At 46.0% G+C, this 20,835-nt stretch overlaps 1 protein-coding gene across 3 annotated transcripts in view; it reads right to left on the bottom strand.

Annotated features, from left to right (window-relative positions):
* Positions 1-20,835, bottom strand: part of LOC140197819 (activated CDC42 kinase 1-like) — a 72,499-nt gene that overhangs the window by 17,333 nt on the left and 34,331 nt on the right. For all 3 annotated transcript variants that reach the window (XM_072258285.1, XM_072258287.1, XM_072258286.1), the window contains exons 2-7: positions 17,555-17,740; positions 14,020-14,090; positions 12,492-12,686; positions 9,182-9,334; positions 6,320-6,594; positions 5,876-6,002 (exon numbers count right to left, since the gene is read on the bottom strand). In XM_072258285.1, coding sequence (XP_072114386.1) covers positions 5,876-6,002; positions 6,320-6,594; positions 9,182-9,334; positions 12,492-12,686; positions 14,020-14,090; positions 17,555-17,717 — 984 coding nt within the window. In that variant the 5' untranslated portion in view covers positions 17,718-17,740. The remainder of the gene's footprint in view (positions 1-5,875; positions 6,003-6,319; positions 6,595-9,181; positions 9,335-12,491; positions 12,687-14,019; positions 14,091-17,554; positions 17,741-20,835) is intronic.

Below are 20,835 nucleotides of genomic sequence, written 5' to 3'. Positions count from 1 at the left end.
TTGAGGCATCGCTCCTTGAAGATGTCCTGGATACTACGGAGGCCAGTGCCCGTGATGGAGCTGACTGAGTTTACAACTCTCTGCAGCTTATTTCAACCCTGTGCAGCAGCCCCCCCCCACCCCATACCAGACGGTGATACAGCCAGTTAGAGTGCTCCCCACAGTACATCTGTAGAAATTTGCCAGTGTCTCTGGAGACATACCAAACTCCTATTGAAATTAGCCGGTGTCGTGCTTTTGTAGCTGCATAGATATGTTGGGTCCTTGAGAGTGAGTCTGTAGGTTGTGGAATCAGTTCAGTGTTGAGGTGAGTGAAACCATGCATGCCGGCTCAGGGGCCTGATCGTTGTAGGGTAATAACAGTTCCTGAACCTGGTCCTAACTCTTCTGCGTTAACTGCCTGCTCAAATGATTATTGTCGGTATTAAAGCCGGCACTGAGTACAGGAATCGTGTTGCGGTGGTCAGACCACAACTGGAGTATTGTCTGTGGTTCTGTACTGGAAGGACATGATTAGGCCAGAGAGGATGCAGAAAAGATTCACAAGGATGCTGCCAGCACTGGACGCCTTCTGTTCCACACCCAGCGATCACTTCATTAGATACATCTGCTTGGTAACACAGGCATCTAATCAGCTAATCATGTGGCAGCAACTCAATGCATAGAAACATGCAGACACAGTCAAGAGGTTCAGTTATTGTTCAGACCAAACATCAGAATGGGGACGAAATGTGACCTAAGTGACCTTGACTGTGGAATGATTGATGGTGCCAGACAGGGTGGTTTGAGTAATGCTGATCAGCTGGTATTTTCACACTCGACAGGCTCTAGAGCAGGGGTTCCCAAACTTTTTTTATGCCATGGACCCCTGCCATTATCCGAGGTGGTCTGTGGACCCCAGGGTGGGAACTGCCTACTCTGGAGTTTACAGTGAACAGTGCAAAAAAAACAAAAACCATCCAGTGAGCGGCAGGCAGTTTTGTGTTGAACTGCAGATTATGGGCTCTTCGGGGGCTTTTTTGTTGCTTTCTTGATGGGTGGTGGGTGCTGACACTTCCTGCTGGAACAAATGGGGAGGGGGGGTGATGTTTTGCTGCTGCTTGTGCATGGGAGGGGATGGGGGGGGGCGCTTTGTGGTTCTAACATTCTTCTGTCATTCATTCCTTGGGGGTTTCTTCCATTTCGTGGATGTCTGTAAAGAGTAAGAATTTTAGGTGACATTAAATGGAGCCATTGAAAACAGCCTGTTAATGAGAGGGATCAGAGGAGAATGGCCAGACTGGTTCAATCTGACAGGAAGATTCATCTCTGAATGCACAACATGATGAAATTTGAAGTAGATGGGCTACAGCCTCAGAAGACCACATGGGGTTCCACTCCTGTACCTGATAAAATGGCCACTGAGTGTAAGTGATACTGAATTGGTCGTGACCTTTTTCTCTAGAGTGAAGAAGACCGATGCGTGACTCTACAGGAGTTTTTAAAATCATGGGAGGAAACTGGAATTGAAATTGGTTTATTATTGTCACATGTACCAAGACACAGTGAAAAGCTTAAGCAACACACACAAAACACTGGAGGAACTCGGCAGATCAGGTAGCATCCATGGAAATGAATTAACAGTCAATGTTTCAAGCCGAGACTCTTCAACAGGACTGAGAAAGAAGAGTGAAGACGTCAGAATAAAGAGGTGGGGTTAGGGGAAGGAGGCTAGCTAGAAGGTGATAGGTGAAGCCAGGAGAGGAGAGTGGACCGTAGGAGAAAGGGAAGGAGGAGGGGACCCAGGGGGAGGTGATAGGCAGGTGAGAAGAGGTAAGAGGCCAGAGTGGGGAATAGAGGAAGGCGGCAGGGGGTTGGGGGGGGGGGGGGGAGAGATATTTTTACCGGTGAAAAGCTTGTCTTGCACAAACAAGAGAAATCCAAGCAACACACACAAAATGCTGGAGGAACTCAGCAGGCCAGGCAGCATCTATAGAAAAGAGTACAGTCACCGTTTTGGGCTGAGACCCTTCAGCAGGACTGGAGAAAAAAAAAAGATGAGTAGATTTAAAAGGTGGGGAAGGGGTGGGAGAAATACAAGATGATAGGTGAATGCAAGAGGGAGGGGTGATGAGCTGGGAAATTGATTGGTGAAAGAGGTACAGGGCGAGAGAAGGAGGAATCTAATAGGGGAGGACAGAAGGTCATGGAAGAGATAAGAGGGGGAGGAGCACCAGAGGGAGGCGATGGGAGGCAAGGAGATAAAGTGAGAGAGGGAAAAGGGGATGAGGAATGGTGAAGGGGGTGGGGAGCCATTACCAGAAGTTTGAGAAATCATCGTTCATGCATCAGGTTGGAGGCTACCCAGACAGAATACAAAGTGTGGTTCCTCCAACCTGAGTGTGGCCTCATCTTGACAGAAAAGGAGGCAGTGGATTGACATATCAGAATGGGAGTGGGAAGTGGAATTGAAATGGGTGGCCACTGGGAGATCCTGCTCCTTCTGGTGGATGGAGTGTGGGTGTTCAGCAAAATGGTCTCCCAGTCTACGTCAGGTCTCACCGATATACAAGAGGAACACCGGGAGCACTGGACACAGAATATGACCTCAACAGACACTCAGCCTCGAAGTCCAGCACATAATTCTCTAGAACTTCTGCCACCTCTAGCAAGATCCCACCACCAAGCACATTTTTGACCCTCCCCACTCATCTCCCTCCTGGCACTTATCCTTGCAAGCAGAATAAGTGCTACACCTGTCCCTACATCTTCTCCCTCACTACCATTCAGGGCCCCGAACAGACCTTCCAGGTGAGGTGACACTTCACTTGTGAGTCTACTGGGGTCATTTACTGTATCCAGTGCTCCCAGTGTGGCCTCCTGTATATTGGTGAGACCCAATGTAGATTGGGAGATCGTTTCACCGAGCACCTACGCTCAGTGCATTGAGGTAGAACAAGGTAAAACAATAACAGAACAAAAAACGAAGTGTACCAACTACAAAGACAGTACAAACTGCCTGTAAGGAGTTTGCACACTCTTCCCATGACGCCGTGGGTGTCCTCCAGGTGCTCTGGTTTCCTCCCACAGTCCAAAGACATGCACGTTGGGGTTAGTGAGTTGTGGGCATGTCATGTTGGTGCCAGAAGCCTGGTGACACTTGTGGGCCGCCCCCAGTGAATATTCAGACTGTTCTGGTTGTTGAACGCAATTCGCTGTATACTTTGTTCAAGAGGGATATTGTCAGCCACAGTAATAGTTGGGAAAAACAATAACAATGCAGAATAAAGTGCAACAGCCACAGAGAGAGTGCAGTGCAGGCAGATAGTAAGAGGCAAGGTCATAGTGAGGTAGATTGTGAGGCAGGATTTATCGTACAGGTTCGTTATGAGCCATATTGTATGACGTGGGTGATCACAATCTCTTCATGACCATGATTGTTCTTGGCAATTGTTTCTACAGAACTGGTTTGCCATTGTCTTCTTCTGGGCAGTGTCTTTACAAGACGGGTGACTCTAGCCATTATTAACACTCTTCAGAGATTGTCTGCCTGGCGTCAGTGGTCACATAACCAGGACTTGGGATCTGCACCAGCTGCTCATACGACCATCCACCACCTGCCCCCATGGCTTCATGTGACCCTGATCGGGGGAGGGGTGCTAAGCAGGTGCTACACCTTGCCCAAGGGTGACCTGCAGGCTAGTGGAGGGAAGGAGAGCCTTACACCTCCTATGTAGGGGGAGTCTAAAACTAGAGGTTATAGTTTTGAATAATAAGAGATTTAAAGGGGACCTGAGGGGCAACTTTTTAACACAGAGGTTAGTGGGTACATGGAATGAGCTGCCAGAGGAGGTGGCACAGGTGAATACAATTATAATATCACTGGACAACCAAGATTTTCCTTCCTGAGTACTTTTGGGTGTATCTTATGGATTTTGGGCTTCTGAGAAGACCATAAGATATAGGAGCAGAAGTAGGCCATTTGGCCCATTGAGTCTGTTCTGTCATTTCATCATGGTTAATCCAATTTTCCTCTCAACCTCAGTCTCCTGCCTTCTCCCTGTATCCCTTCATGCTCTGAGAATCATGAATCTATCAACCTCTGCCTTAAATATACATAAAGACTCGGTCTCCACAGTTGCATGTGGCAAAGAATTCTACAGATTCACCATCTCTAGCTAAAGAAATTCCTCCTCCTCTCCGTTCCAAAAGGGTGCCACTCTATACTGAGGCTGTGTCCTCTGGTCTTATACTCTCTCATCATAGGAAACATCCTCTCCACATCCATTCTATCAAGGCTTTCACCATTCGATCAGTTTCAATGAAGTCACCTCCTCATTCTTCTGAATTCCAGCGAATATAGGCCCAGAGCTGTCAAGCACTCTTCAAATGACAAGCCATTCAATCCTGGAATCATTTTCATGAAACTCCTTTGAACCCTCTCCAGTTTCAGCATATCCTTTCTAAAATAAGGGCCCAAAGCTTTTCACAATACTCAAAGTGAGGCCTCACCAGTGCTTTATAAAGCCTCAACATCCTTGCTTTATATTCTAGTCCTCTTGAAGTGAATGCTAACATCTCATTTGCCTTTCTCGTCACAGACTCAAATTACAACTTAAGCTTCAGGGAATCCTGCACAAGGACTCCCAGATATCTTTGCACCTCAGCGTTTTGTATTTTCTCTCCATTTAGAAAATAATCAGCTCTTTCAATTCTTCTACCAAGTTGCATGACCAGAATATCACCATGAAATTTCCCTAAAATTGCACCTTTTTGAAAAAAAATCACCTATTTTTGTTATTTCAATTCACAATTCAAGTCAATTAAAATGTTGCCCACAATGTAAGCTGAGAAGTTTTCTATCTTGTCCACAAAGGTCTGGTCACTCTTAGGCAGGGCAGATGCTGCATGGCAGGACAGGTTTTAGAAAGGGCACCAATTTTCATGGAGGATTTTGATATTTGAGGCAAATATTTCCCAGAATAACTGATGCAAGATTAAGGAAGGCATTACTGTGCGTCCACAAATCAAACAAGTCATCAATGACGGGCATTTCAGAGATTTCTAGTGGGACCGGAGAAAATTGCATGGAAGGTATTCAAAGATATTGTTGAAACTTTTCTTGGCAACTACAGAGCCCCAATATAGGTGCAGCTGGTTGATGACATGCTTCAAGCATACAAAACCATGAAGAGTAACATATCACTAAGGATTCATTTTCTGCATTCCCATTTAGACTTCTTCCCTGCAAATCTCGGCACTGTCAGTGACGAGCATGGCGAAAGGTTTCACCAGGACATTGCGGTCATGGAGAAACTGTATCAGGGTAACTGGAATCCATCAATGCTGGCTGATTATTGTTGGACACTTTAATTGAGAAGCCTCAAACACTGAGTACAAACAAAAATCATCAACAAAACACTTTTAGTTTAGTTGAAATATTGCAAAGAGTCAGCACTAGTATGCAGTTAAACACATTATATTCAATAAAAGGTAATTTCTTGTTTCTCCAAATTCCTACATGATATAAGTAGTCTGAAATTATATTTGAGTTCAGCTTCAAGCGGTCTATCATAACCAAAAAAAAAAATTCTGAGGAAGCAACCCTTTTGATCACTTCCATAAAAAATTGTTGTCCAGTGTAAAAGCACCTTGACAGGCACATGGATAGGAAAAGTTTAGAAGGATATGGGACAATTGCAAGCAATCAGACTAGGCTGACTGGAAATCTTGGTTGGCATGGATGAGTTGGGCTGAATGGCCTTTACCCGAGCTCTGTGACTCTGTGATCCTCAGCTGACACAGTTGAATCTATAGCCCACTCACTGGAAGAAACATTTGTCCTACCCACCACCCCCCGAGGTCCTCCCACCACGTTATTCACCATCCCCCTTACCTCTCGGCCATACATCCCCAACCAGGGCTCCTCGCAGTAGGAGAACAGCTCCCACAACAAAACCCCGTACATCCAGACGTCAGACGCGTGGGAGAAGGTTCCCGACTTCAGGCTCTCTGGAGCGCACCTGGGGGTGAAGTGGAGGACAGGCAGAGTGAAGAGGGAGCGACTGTCCCTGTGGGTTCACTGGGTGAGGGTCGAGGTGAGACTGCAAGATCTCTCTGCACCGCCCATGCACAGGGCTGTACCGCTGTGTGGGTCTCTCTCACACACACGCACACACACACCCACACATTCTCTCTCACACATTTGCTCTTTTTCACACATATTTGCATATTCACACATATTTGCATATGCACACATTACACACACACACACACAAACGTACACTCCCTCTCTATCTCACTCTAACACACACACGCTACCCCCTAGGGTGCTTCTCACCAGGCAAAGGGGATTTTGCGATGAGCCTGCATCACGTAGTGGTCAGTGTCAGAGAGCGAGCGGGTCAGGCCGAAGTCGGCGATCTTCGCCAGCTCCTCGTTGGCCAGCAGGATGTTGCGGGCAGCCACGTCGCGGTGGATGAAGTGATGGGACTCCAGGTAGTCCATGCCCTCACACACCTGGACTGCGTACAGCCACAACAGGTGGATGGGGAAGGCGGCATGTCGGCTGCGTAGGTGGTCGTACAGGGACCCAAGGGGGGCCAGCTCCGTCACCTGCAGGGAGAGATCGTCAGGAAAAGAAGCTGCACGAAACCTTTGGCCTTTCTGTCTGTTCCATTGCTCTGAGAGATCAAGGCTGGCTCTTTACCAACCTCTCTTCTATTAACACTATCCCACACCACCCCCTCAATACCTATTAACTTCCTCTTTGATACACTTAGAGACTAAGCTTCGCTCTGTATCTGACCCATGGTTTCCTTGTCCTGGGAGCGTGTGATAAAACAGTGTAGGGGGAGCTTCACTCTGTCTCTGACCCTGGGAGTGTGTGATGGGACAGTGTAGAGGGAGCTTCACTCTGTGTCTGACCCTGGGAGTGTGTGATGGGACAGTGTAGAGGGAGATTCACTCTGTGTCTGACCCTGGGAGTGTGTGATGGGACAGTGTAGAGGGAGCTTCACTCTGTGTCTGACCCTGGGAGTGTGTGATGGGACGGTGTAGAGGGAGCTTCACTCTGTGTCTGACCCTGGGAGTGTCTAATGGGACAGTGTAGAGGGAGCTTCACTCTGTGTCTGACCCTGGGAGTGTGTGATGGGGTGGTGCAGAGGGAATAAATCTGATTTGTCAGGAGACAGTGTTTTCCATTTCTGTCCCTGTCACTTTTGCACTGTGTCCTGCTGGTGCAGTCATCATAATGAGATCTTTGACCGATCCAGACTGCTGACGCACTGACTCCTGACCGAAGCTCCCACAGATCTCAGTCACGTTCACCCTCTCAGTTCACAACCCCAATACCCACCCTCTGAAGGAAACACAGTGTCATCGTCACAGCCCATAAGACTTAGGAGCTGAATTAGGCTATTCGGCCCATCGAGTCTGCTCTGCCACTTCATCATGGCTGATCCATTTTCCTGTCAGCCCCAGTCTCCTTCATGCCCTGACTAATCAAGAATCTACCGGCCTCCACTTTAAATATATCCAAAGACTTGGCCTCCACTGCCGCCTATGGCAATGAATTCCACAGATTCACCACGGTCTGAAAATTCCTCCTCATCTCTGTTCTAAATAGACATCTCTCTAATCTGAGGCTATGCTCTCTGGTCCTAGACACCCTCACCAAAGGAAACATCCTCTTCACATTCACTCTAACAAAGCCTTTCAACATTCAATGGGTTTTAATGAGATCCCCTCTCATTCTTTTAGATTCCAGTGAGTACAGGCCCAGAACCTACAATTTCTGGTCATAGGAAAATCCTTTCATTCCTGGAATCATCGTCACAAATCTCTTTTGAACCCTTTCCAATCTTTCCTTACATCTTTGCTTAGACGAGGGCCCAAAACTGCTCACAAAACTCCAAGTGAGGCTTCACCAGTGTCTTATAAAGCCTTAACATTACATCCTTGCTTTTATGTTCTAGTCTTAAAATGAAGTTTACCCCCATCTCCTGGGTATGAGTTTTGCAGAGACTACCCCGTTCATCTTGATGTCACTTGCAATTGTTTTTCCACCAGCCTCTACCACTGAATAGAGATGAACTCAAGCTTTACCCGAATCTGGGTTTCAGCCCAGAACCTCATCTCTAATCCAGAATGCAGGCCTTCATCCAGAATCCAGGGTCTATTTTTGAACCAAGACTCCAATCCAAACTCTAAATCTAATTTAGAGCCCAGTCTTCAGCCCAGAATCCAGACACAACTCCAGGACCCAGACCTGATCTGGATCATAATCTAGAATCTCCTGTCTCCAGTCCAGAATTCAGACTCTGAACTAGAATAAACTCCAGCCCAAAATTCAGACACTATTTCAAAATCCAGACCCAATTTGGATCCTAATCTAGAATCCTGGTCTCCAGGTGGAGAAATCCAGAACCCCTCCTCTGGTCTAGAACCAGAAATGATCTAGAACCACATTTCCAGACTAGATCCAGGCCCTAATCCAGCCCATGGACACTGTCCTAGAAAACTATAACCTGGAACCACTTCTCCAGTTCCGTGTCAAGAACTGATTAAGCAGTCTCCAGATCCCAACCAAGAATTCCGTCTCCAGTTAAGGTTTATGATATTGATCCAGAACCCATGATCCAGGTTAGAATTCAAACCATAATCTAAAATCCACTCTCCGATCCGGGGTCTGAGCTAATACAGGATCCAGTCCCCAGAACCCAATGTGAATTCTAGCAGGCATCCCAGAATCTAATCCTTAGTCTAGAATGAGGTCTCCAGTCAGAATCCAGATCCCAATCTAGAAATACTCCAGTGAGTCTATTCTCTAATCCAGATTCCAGCTTCTTGACCCCAATCTAGAATTAACCCTCCTGTCCAAAATCCAGGCCTTCATCTCAAACCCAGACTCCAAATCAAACCCAACCTAGAATCTTACATCCAGAACAGAACCCATTCCCCAATCTAGAACATCCACCAGAATCTAGAATACAAGCTTTGAACTGGAGTTAAGGAACTAATTCGGAACCCAGTGCCCTTGTGGGCTGCTGGATTGGGTTCTACAATAGAGGATCAGTGAGTCCAGCAGTCCTGAACGTAGAACTGGGCTGCAGTACCATAAAATGGGCACCTCACCCCCACTCCAACTCAGAGGGACGTGCACGCGGTGTTGCTAGGAAACCACGCACTGGATGGTACTTACCATTTTCATCGGGTGACTGAGGATGACCCCGTACAGGTGGATGAGGTGGGGGTGGTTCAACGCATACATCGCGTTGATCTCCTGCAGGAAGTCAGCTGTGGCTTCAGCTTCACTCATGATGTCCGGCCTCAGGCACTTCACGGCCACGTTGAGCTGAAAGAGACAGCGAGGAGGGCGCCCGTCACCAGATGTGAGGATCCAATCAGGAGACAGCGGCGGCGAGCCCCTGACACCGTGATCCCAGTCCTAGTCACCCGCTGGCTGGAAAAACAATACCACCAGCGCCCCCAGAAATACCCCAGCTGTAGAAAAACCCTGTGAAAGGCAGGGCGAAGACACAGGTGAGATCGTATTGCTACCCCTCCCTCTGTGCTGCCCACTCCTGCCCCTTTCCAGGAAATGCAGGGTGGTGGTTGAGAGAGGGAGCCGGTGTCTTGTCGGAGGAGAAGAAGGGGTGTGTACCTCTCTTGCCTCACCCCAGTGGCTCACGGGCTCAAGTCCCTGCACCCCAGAGTGGAGCTGAGGAGTGTGTCACTGTCAGAGGTAGCGACTGTTAACACTGGACAACAAAGACTGCTTCCTGAATACTTTTGGGTGTATCTTATGGATTTTGGCTACCAATCATGAAAATAACTGTGAAATTTGACTATCACAGGCTACTTTTATTGAGATCACCTATATTTGTTATTTCATTTCATAATTCAAGTCAGAACAACTGATGCCAAGATTAAGGAAGGCATTTTTGTTGGTCCATAAATCAAACAGGTCATCAATGACAGGCAATTCAAAGAACTTCTAGTGGGACCAGAGACAATCACATGGAAGGCATTCAAGGATGTTGTTGAAAATTTCTTGGCAACTACAGAGCATCAAATTACATGCAGCTGGTTGACAACATGCTTCAAACATACAAAACCATGAAGTGCAATATGTCAGTAAAGATTTATTTTCTGCATTCCCATTTATACTTCTTCCCTGCAAATTTTGGCAGAGTCAGTGACAATCATGGCGAATGGTTTCAACAGGATTTTGCGGTCATGGAGAAACGTTATCAGGGCAACTGGAATCCATCAATGCTGGATGATTATTGTTGGACACTTAAGTGAGAAGCCAGAGAGTCTGAGTACAAATGAAAACCATCAACAAAACAATTTTAGCTCGGTTGAACTATAGCAAAATGTCAGCACCATAATGCAATTAAGTGCATTATATTCAATAAAAGGTAATTTCTTGTTTCCCGCGTGATACAAGTAGTCTGAAATTATATTTATGGTCAGCTTCAAGCAGTCTATCATAGACTAAAAAAATTTCTGAGGAAGCAGCTCTTTTGAAAAAATGTGTTGTCCACTGTAATTGGTTGATTATTATCAGATGTACCGAGATAAAATGAAAACCTTTGTCTACCGACCAGCTACATAAGTCATTCCATACATCAGTACATAGAGGGTGTACAAGGAAAAAGCAATAAGAGGGAGCAGAATAAAGTATTACAGTAACAGAGAAAGCACAGTGCGGGAAGACAACAATGCGCAAGGGCTTCGACAAGCTAGACAGTGAGGCCGAGGATTTATCCTTTAGCATATGGGGGCAAGGTAGATAGCAAATTGAGTGGTGTCTCAGCAATGACCTTGCACAATGAAAAGGTTTCATCAAGTGGTGCTTCAGCAAGATGAAAGAACTGATTGTGGACTTCAGAAAGGGTAAGATGAGGGAACACACCCCAGTCCTCATCGAGGGATCAGAAGTGGAAAGAGTGAGTGATTTCAAGTTCCTGGGTGTCAATATCTGAGGATTTAGCCTGGACCCAGCATATCGATGCAGCCACAAAGAAGGCACAGCAGTGGTTAAATTTCTTTCGGAGTTTGAGGAGATTTGGTTTGTCACTAAAGACGCTTGCAAATTTCTACAGCTGTACATGGAGAGCATTCAAACTGGCTGCGTCAGTGTCTGGCGTGCGAGGGGTTGGGGTGGGGGGTGGGCTACTGCACAGGATCGATGGAAACTGCAGAGAGTTGTAAACTCAGTCAGCTCCATCATGGGCACTGGCCTCCATGACAGCTTCAAGGAGCAGTGCCTCAAAAAAGCAGCGTCCATCATTAAGGATCCCATCATGCAGGACATGCCTCTTCTCATTGCTACCATCAGGGAGCAGGTACAGGAGCCTGAAGACACACACTTGATTCAAGAGCAGCTTCTTCCTCTCTGCCATCTGATTTCTGAATGGACATTGAACCCATGAACACTACCTCACTACTGTTTTATTTAATTTAACTACTTACTGTAATTCACATTTTTTTTATTATTGTGTATTGCACTGTACCGGTGCTGCACAACAACATATGCTGGTGATATTAAACTTGATTTTCATTCTGCTTCTGACTTAGTAGTCTCATAACAGCGGGGTTGAAGTTGTCCTCAAGCCTCGTGGTATGTTTTCAGCCTTTTGTATGCTCTGACCAGGATGGGAGGGGTCAGTGGTTACATCCGGCTGCTTTCCTGACGCGGCAGGAAGTGTAGACAGAATCCCTGGAGGGGAGGCTGGTTTCCATGACACGCTGAGCTGTGTCCCGGAAACTCTCCACAACTCTCTGCAGTTACTTGCCATCTTTGGCCAAGCGAGCCGAGACTCACCCGGACAGGATGCTTTCCGTGGTGCACCTATAGGAATTAGTGAGGCTTGAAGGAGGCATGCCAAATTTCCTCAGCCTTCTGAGGAAGTCGAGGTGCTGGTGAGCTTCCTTGGCCGTGGTGTCTATGTGCTTGGACCAGGACAGGCTGCTGGTGATGTTGTCTCCCTTCTGTAACGTGTGACTATGGGAGCTTCTACATCTTCTGGACATGCTGTATTGTCTCAATGTAGTGTCATTGTGGAGTAGGACAGCACAGAAAAAGGCCCTTCTGCCCACCATTTCCATGCTAACCCTTGCCCATTTGCACAAATCCCATTTGCACATGCTACCTGTTGGTGCGGTCTTCCATTCAGTCTGTTACGGTTGTTACTCTCCCATGGATTTATTGAGTGTTCCCGTAAAAAAATGAATCTCAGGGTTGTATAGGGTGACAAAGGTGTACTTTGATAATAAATTTACTTTGAACTTTGGAATCAAATCAGCGACAATTGCACTGGCCATGTCACACAGGCTCCTCTGACAGTGAAGAGTATTCAACCCTCTCAGTCTGCGGACCGCGAAAGGGCAAAATCACTGGGAGAAACCTGGGTACGTATAGAGGGGCTTGCATGCAAGGCAGGACATATAGCTCCCCCCACCCCCTGTGGAAAGGGAGGGAGGGGTGTTTCATGGGCACTTACCACACGCCCGTTGGGCAGCCTCCACTCCCCCCGCCTCACCACGCCGAAGGAGCCATTGCCCAGGCGCTCGTGCAGGGCCAGGTCCCTCTCGTTGATCAGGCACTTGAGTGCAAAGTCCGACTCCGGGGCCGAGGGGTTTTGCCCACCTGCATACGATGGCTGATCGTAGTTGTCACCCGCCTTCGCGCTGAACACCTGCCGGGACAAAATGGTGGCTGCCTCAGCAACGTCTGCCTGACTGGAGCTTGCAGATGGTGCAGCAAAATCATCAAAGTTCAAGGGAAGAGATGGAGGGGTTAGTTCTTTAGTTAGCTGTGTGTTGTGGTTGGTTATGATAGGAACAGTGTTTCTGGCCCATCTCTAATTCCCCTTTGAGAAGGTGTGGGTGAGCTACCTAATGGAGAGACCCAGCAGAACTTCCATAAAACCATAAGATGTAGGAGCAGAATTAGGCCATTCAGCCCATCAATTCTGCTCTACCATTCCATCATGGATGATCTGTTATCCTCTCAACTCCACTCACCTGCCTTCTCCCTGTAACCTTTGACATCTTTCGTAATCAAGAATCTATCAACCTCCAGTTTAAATATACTCAATGACTTCGCTTCCACAGTCATCTGTGGCAAAGAATTTCACAGATTCACCACCCTTTGGTTAAAGAAATTTCTCCTCATGCCAGTTCTAAAGGGTTACCCGGCTATCCTGAGGCTGTGTCCTTTAGTCCTAGACTCTCCCACTACAGGAAACATCCTTTACACATCCAGTCCATTGAGGAATTAAGATATTCAATAGGTTTCAATGAGATACCCTCATTCACCTAAACTCAGGGGAGTACAGACTCAGAGGCATCAAACGCTCCTCATACTTTAACCCTTTCATTTCTGGGATCAATTTCATGAACCTCCTCGGAACCTTCTCCAATGTCAGTACATCTATTCTTAGATATCATTGCCATCATGTGCCATGTTGTATGACGTGGGCGATCATGACCATTATTGTCCTTGATAATTTTTTCTACAGAAGTGGTTTGCCATTGCCTTCTTCTGGGCAGTGTCTTTACAAGGTAAGTGACCCCAGCCATTTCAAATACTCTTCAGAGATTGTCTTTCTGTGTCAGTGGTCACATAAACAGGATGTGATATGTGCCAGTTGCTCACACAACCATCCACCACCTGGTCCCATGGCTTCACGTGACTCTGATCAGGAGGTTAAGCAGGTGTTACACCTCACCCAAGGGTGACCTGCAGGCTAGCGGAGGGAAGGAGTGCCTCACACCTCTTTTAGTAGAGACGTATGTCTACCCTGCCACTTTCTTACATGAGGGGCCCAAAACTGCTCACAATATTCCAAGATGGCCTGACCAATTCCTTATGAAGTTTCACCGTTACATTCCAGCTCTGGCAAAGGCACCTAAACCTTTTTCCCTCTCTCTTCCCCCCACTGTGTGTGCACAATTGCACGCACACGCACAGACACACACAGATACACACACACCATCTGATGTATGGAGGTGAGCAACATGGTTTACCTTAGACATCCATGACTTTGGCCGAGCCATCATCCGCCTTCGCTTCACTGCCTCAAAGAGACGTCTGTGCCCTGTAGGAGGGATGCAGAACCTGAGTGAGGTTTATCACTGAATGATTTACAGTGTACAACTTGAAACTTGAGATTCTATGACAGCAAGACACTGCATAGGAGCAGGTGTTGTGTGAGATCCAGGGATAAATATACCATATATTACTATCCCTCAAAATCCTACAAAAGGTAATGGATTCAGCCCAGTCCCTCATGGGCAAGGCCCACCCAACCATTGAGCACATTTACATGAGGTCCTGCTGTAGGAAAGCAGCATCCATCATCAGAGATCCCCACCCCCCAGGCCACGCTCTCTTCTCACTGCGCCATCAGGTAGAAAGTACAGGAGTCTCACGTCTCACACCACCAGGTTCAAGAACAGTTACTACTCCTCAACCACCAGGCTCTTGAACCAAAGAGGATAACCTCACTCACAGACACAAGGGGTACTGCAGATGCTGGAAATCTAGAGCAATATGCCGAGAGAGCTCAACAGGTCAGGCAATGTTTATGGATGGGAATTAAAAATCAATACTTCGGGCTGAGACCCTTCATTAGGATGAACTCAACTTCATTTGCCCCATCACTGAAATGTTCCCACAACCAACAGACTCACTTTCAAGGCCTCTTCATCTCATGTTCTCTATATTTATTGCTTATTTATTATTATTATCTTTTCTTTTGTATTTGCACAGTTTGTTGTCTTCTGCACTCTGGGTGAATGCCCAAGTCGTGTGGCTTTTCTTTGATTCTGTTATAGTTATTATTCTATAGATTTATTTATTTTTAGTTATTATTCTATAGATTTACTGAGTATGCCCACAGGAAAATGAATCTCAGGGTTGTATATGGTGACAAATACGTACTTTGATAATAACATCTACTTTGAACTTTGATATAATTTACATTATTATAAATTACCAAAGGAATAACAAGATAGTGTTCGGAAACCTGATGGCAGAGGGGAAGAAGCTGTTTCTGAATCATTGAGTGCGAGTCGTTAGGCTCTTGCACCTCTTCCTTGATGGTAGTATTGAGAAGAGACACAGGTCCTGAATGGTAAATGCCACCTTCTTGTGACACCACCTCTCGATGGCGAGGAGGGTTGTGTCTGTGATGGAGCTGACTGAGCCTACATCCCTCTGTAGCCTTCTGTAGTCCTGTGCTTTGGAGGTTCTGTGCCCATCTGTGTCAGAATTCTCTCCACGTCCATCTACAGAAATGTGCAAAAGTATCTGGGGACCTAGGCTGACGAACTCACAAAGTAAAGTCTCAGACCTCTAATTTGTGAGTTGAAATGATGGGCAGGAAGGGTGTCAGAGGGCAGAGGGACTTGGTGCTAAACTTTCAGGGAAAATCATAGAATTGTACAGCACAGACACAGACACTTTGACCCACCTTGCTGATGCTGACAGTGGTGCCTTTGTGATGGACTCAGCCCAGTCCTTCACGGGCCTATCTCTCCCCACCATTGGTTCTGCCTCTAGAAGGCAACATGCATCATTGAAGATCTTCATTATCCTGACCATGCCATCTTCTCACAGCTACCTCAAACACAGAGTACTGAAGCCTGAAGTCCCACATCACCAGGTTCAGGAACAGTGACATTCCTTCAACCATTCTGTTTTTGAACCAATACGCACAGCCCAATCACTAGCTAAACATATCAATACTATGAGGATGTTGCACTAAATTAGATATTTAATTGTATAATATTATATAGTTTATATTTAATTTGTGATTTCCCCGTGAATGTTGTGTCTCTGATGCTTCGTGCTGGTGATACTGCTGCAAGTAAGTTTTTCATTGGATCTTTGCACACGTGCACTTCTCTGTAAGCGTGAAAAACTTATCCCCTCACATTACCTATAAATTTCTCCCCTCTCACTATCAACATTGGGTGATTTTGAGTCGGGGTAGCCCGCAGATTACAAACACAGAGTTGAACTGAATATGGACTCTTACGATTTTGAGTTTCATATTCTGTGTTTTTGCTTGCTTTTTTGTTGCTGTTTGCGTGAGGTTTTTTTTGCGTGTGGGGGTGGGGGGGTTTGATCTTTTTCTTTAAACGGGTTCCATGGTTTTCTTTGTTTTGTGGCTGTCTGTGGGGAAGATGAATCTCAGGGATGGATACTGCATACGTACTTTGAAAATAATTGTAACATTGAACCTGTGCCTCCTAATTCCAGCCCTAGGAAAAAGATTCTGACTACCTGTGACCCTCATAATTTTATAAACCTCTGTATCATGATCATCATGTTACAGTCCTCTGTATGGTCACCTTTTAGCCTTCACATTCCCATGAGATATGTCTACCCAATCTTTTTAACTACAGCCCTACATTCCAGGCATCACCATGATGAATCTCTTCTGTACTCTCTCTATTTCTACCACAAGAATTTTCTTATTGTAAATCCTGTTTGGGGAAAAGAAATCTCGGCATGCACGTTGTGAGGCAAGAGCGATGTCAGCCCATTTCCTAATAGAATGAGAAATCATAGTACATATCCTATTGGGGAAGTGTAACCTTAGTATGTACCCGATTGGGGAAGAGTAATCTCAGCATGTACCCTAATGGGGTAGAGTAAGCCTAGTGTGTACCTTATTAATGAAGAGTAATATTAGCATGTACCCTATTAGGGAAGAGTAATCTTAGCGTGTAGACTATTGGGAAAGAGTAATCCTATCGTGTACCCTATTAGGGAAGAGTAATCCAAGTGTGTACACTATTTGGGAAGAATAATCTTAGCATGTACCCTATTGATGAAGTACTCTCAGCATATACCCTATTGGGGAAGAGTAATTTTAGTTTGTACCCTATTGGGGAAGAGTAATCTTTGTTTATATCCTATTGGGGAAGGGTAATCTCAGCATGTACCCTATTGGGAACAATAATCTTAGTTTGTATCCTATTGGGGAAGAATAATCTTTGTTTATATCCTATTGGGGAAGAGTGATCTTCATTTATATTATACTAAGAAGGGTAATCTTAGTGTATATCCTATTGGGGAAGAGTAATCTTTGTGTACATCCTACAGGGAAGAGTAACCTTGGCATTTATCCTATTGGGAATGCGTAATCTAAGCACATTTCCCATTGGGAAAGAGTCATCAATGAATATCTTAATGGTGAAGAAAGAAAAAAGAGAGAGAAACAGAGGGAGGGAAGGATGACAAAGAGAAAGAAGGAAGGAGAAAGAATAAGAGTAAGAAACAAAGAATGAAAGAGAGAGAGCATGAAAGAAAGTGAGCAAAAGAAAGAGTGAAAGGAATGAAAAGAGAGTGAAAGAATTAGACAGTAAGAGCATGAAAGAATGAGAGGGGTTGTGAAAGAATGGGAGGAGAGAGAGGTAACAGAGTGGTCTAAATGCAGAGGATAGACAGAGGGAGATGGGGAGAGACATGAGGAGCAGGGCAGGTACCCACAGAGAGAGGGAACTGTGGGGTAAGGTAGATCGTGCATCCTTGCCCCCACAAAAAGCATACCTGGCCGCCCCATCCCGATTCGTTCCAGGTCGACAGTCTTGACAAAGTCAAAGTGCGAGAGACGGGTAACATTGAGGTCGTCACGGATCCTCAGGTAGAACTGTTCCAGTTGTACCTCCTTTAGCAGCTGCAGGAGCCACTCGGTGTCCTCATCCGGAGACATTGTGCCCAGCCAGACAGGACGAGCTAGAACAATGGAGAAAGCACAGAAATCAGAATCAGTTCAATTAAAGAAGTAGTGCAAAAACAAAAATTAAAAAGTAGTGAGGTAGTATTCATGGGTTCAATGTCCATTCAGAAATCAGATGGCAGAGGGGAAGAAGCTGTTCCTGATTCATTGAGTGCACGTCTTCAGGCTCCTGTACCTCCTCCCTGATGATCGCAATGAGAAGAGGGCACGACCTGGGTGATGGGGGGTCCTTAATGATGTATGCCATCTTTTTGAGGCATCACTCCTTGAAGATGTCCTGGATACTACGGATGCCAGTGCCCATGATGGAGCTGACTGAGATCACAACTCTCTGCATCTTCGATCCTGGATAGTAGTACCCCCCCCCCACCCACCCCAACCACCCATACCAGACAGTGAAAGCTCTCCATGGTACGTCTGTAGAAAATTTCTGGTGTTTCTGGTATCATACCAAATTGTCTCAAACTCCAAATGAAAAATAGCCGCTGTAGTGACTTCTTTGTAGCTGCATCAACACATTGGGTCCAGATTAGATCCTCTGAGATATTGGCACCCAGGAACTTGAAATTGCTCACTCTCTCCACTTCTGATCCGCCGATGAGGACTGGTGCCCTCGCCAGCAGTGACGCATCTCCCAATGTAATACAGAACATCCAGTGCAGAAACAGGCCTTTCAGCCCACAATGTCTGCACTGAACACAATGTTGAATCAAGCTAAAACTCTCCTGCCTGCACATGATCTACATGACTCCATTCTCTTGTAAATCCACCCCACCTCATGACTTCCACTATTGCATCTGCACTGCTACCCCGTTCTAGGCACCCACCCCCGAGTTAATAAACATCTTGTCCAACACATCTCTGAACTTCCTCCCCCTCCCCCTCCCGCATTAAATGCATGCCCTCTAGTATTTGATATTTCTACCCTGGGGAAGGGATTCTGATAAAGCCTTGATCTGAAATCTCAATGGTCTATTTCCCTCCACAGCTCCTCCAGCAATTTGCTTTTCACTATCAGTCTAATAAACCTCCCCTAATGCATTAACGTCTTCCTTACATAAGGAGATATATACTGTGTATAGCACATTAGATGTGATATCTACAACGTCCAAGTGTCCCACACACCTCCCTAACATCTTTCACCCTCAGAAAGGGATTCTGACCGTCTATCCGGCAAGGCCATTCAGCCTATAATTCCCCTGCCAGCCCACCGACAGAGCCTCCCTGCCTGATCCTGTAGAACCTGTCCTCTTTCCTCTTCTGAATCAGATACCAAAATCCTCAGTGAGATCTGCGCATGGTAAGTGTGCAGAAGACATGGTGCTGAGTAGCTGGGTTTCTCAGGGACCAAGTTCCGTGAGGAGCCAGTGAAGTGGAAATTGCCCAAGGGTGACTTGCAGGCCAGCGGAGGGAAGGAGTGCTTTACACCATCCAAAATTTATTAATCTTTTATATATCACCCTGAGACTTATTTGGTTAAAACGTCCATCACTAAATAAACAAGCCTGTAATCTTATGGCTGATCGATATTGAAGACACGAAACATCTTGAGATCCCTCATCTGTTCAGAGTGCTAACTATAGGCAAGTGTCTCCATTAGCCTTTGTGGCGAGGGGGTTGGCATTTGGAAATCAGGAAGTATTGCTGCAGTAACAAGACAATGGTAGGACTCTGCGCACATTGTGGTTCTTTTGTTAAAGGAAATGATACACAGCCATTGGAAAGAGTCCAGAAAAGGTTCACTATGAGGGGAGGGATGTTGGTTAAACAGGATGTTTCTGTTTTTTTTGTGTGATGTATATGAATCACCTAGATGAAAATATAGAACAGTGGGTTAGTAAGTTTGCAGATGATACCAAGATTGGTGGAGTTGTGGATAGTATAGAAGACTGGCAAAGAATACAGCATGATATAGATCAGTTGCATATGTGGGCAGAGAAATGACAGATGGAGTTTAACCCAGATAAATGTGGTGTTGCACCTTGGCAGGGCAAATGCAAGGAGACAGTACACTGTTAAGGACAGGACCATTAACAGTATTGCTGAGCAGATCTTTGGATCCAAGTTCATAGCTCCTTGAAAGTGGCAACACAGGTGGATAAAGTGGTTCAGAAGGCTTATGGAATGCTTGCTTTTATTAGTAAAGGCATTGAGCTGAGAAGTCAGGAGGCTACGTTGCAACTTTATAAAACTCTGGTTAGGCCATATCTGGAGTAATGCATACAGTTCTGGTCGCCCCACCGTAGGACCGACGTTGAGGCTTCGGAGAGGGTGCAGAATAGGTTTACCAGGATCCTGCCTGGTTTAGAAAACATCTGCTATCACAAGAGGCTGGATAAACTTGGGTTGTTTTCTCTGGAGTGTCGGAGGCTGAGGGGAGATCTGATAGAGATTTACGAGATTCTGAGAGACAGAGAGAGAGTGGTCAGGGAGTGTCTGTTTCCCAGGATTGAAATATCTAATACCAGAGGGCATGCATTGAAGCTGAGAGAGGGCAGGTTCAAAGGGGGTAAGTTTTTTTTTACTCAGAGAGTGGTGGATGCCCAGAAAGCTCTGTCTGGTACGGTGGTAGAGACTAATACATTAGAGGCTTTTAAGAGATGTTTGATTAGGCATGTGGATGTGAGGAAGATGGAGGGATATGGACAACGTGTAGGTAGGGGGGATCAGTGTTTGGTGTTTTTGATTTGCTTTTTAGCTGGTTTATTGTGGGTGGAGTAGCCTGTTCCTGTGCTGTACCTTTTTAATGTTCTGGATTTTCTCTGGAGTTGAACTCCAAACTCTGAAGGGATGTGATAGGGTTGATGTGGAGATGTTTCCAATGAACAGAATTACAGGATTACAGGTTGGAAACTAAGCATCCTGATGTGTCGGAACCTCTTATCACGGAGTGTGGCAAATCCCTGGAATTCTCCATCCCAGTCACTGAAGGTATTTAAAGTGAAGGTGAACCTTTGGGAGATCGAGGAACTGAGGGTGATGGGGAACTGGCACAGAAGACTGTGGTTGTGGTGAATGATGGAAAGGTATGAGGGGCCAAGTGGCCTACTGCTACTCCTGCCTCAACTTGCAGTGGAAAGATTCCCAGAAG

This window comes from Mobula birostris, chromosome 5, assembly GCF_030028105.1.
Source record: "Mobula birostris isolate sMobBir1 chromosome 5, sMobBir1.hap1, whole genome shotgun sequence".
In the NCBI taxonomy this organism is placed as follows: Eukaryota; Metazoa; Chordata; class Chondrichthyes; order Myliobatiformes; family Myliobatidae; genus Mobula; species Mobula birostris.
Note: the sequence above shows the minus strand (reverse complement) of the source record. Positions and strands in the feature narration are given on the sequence as shown.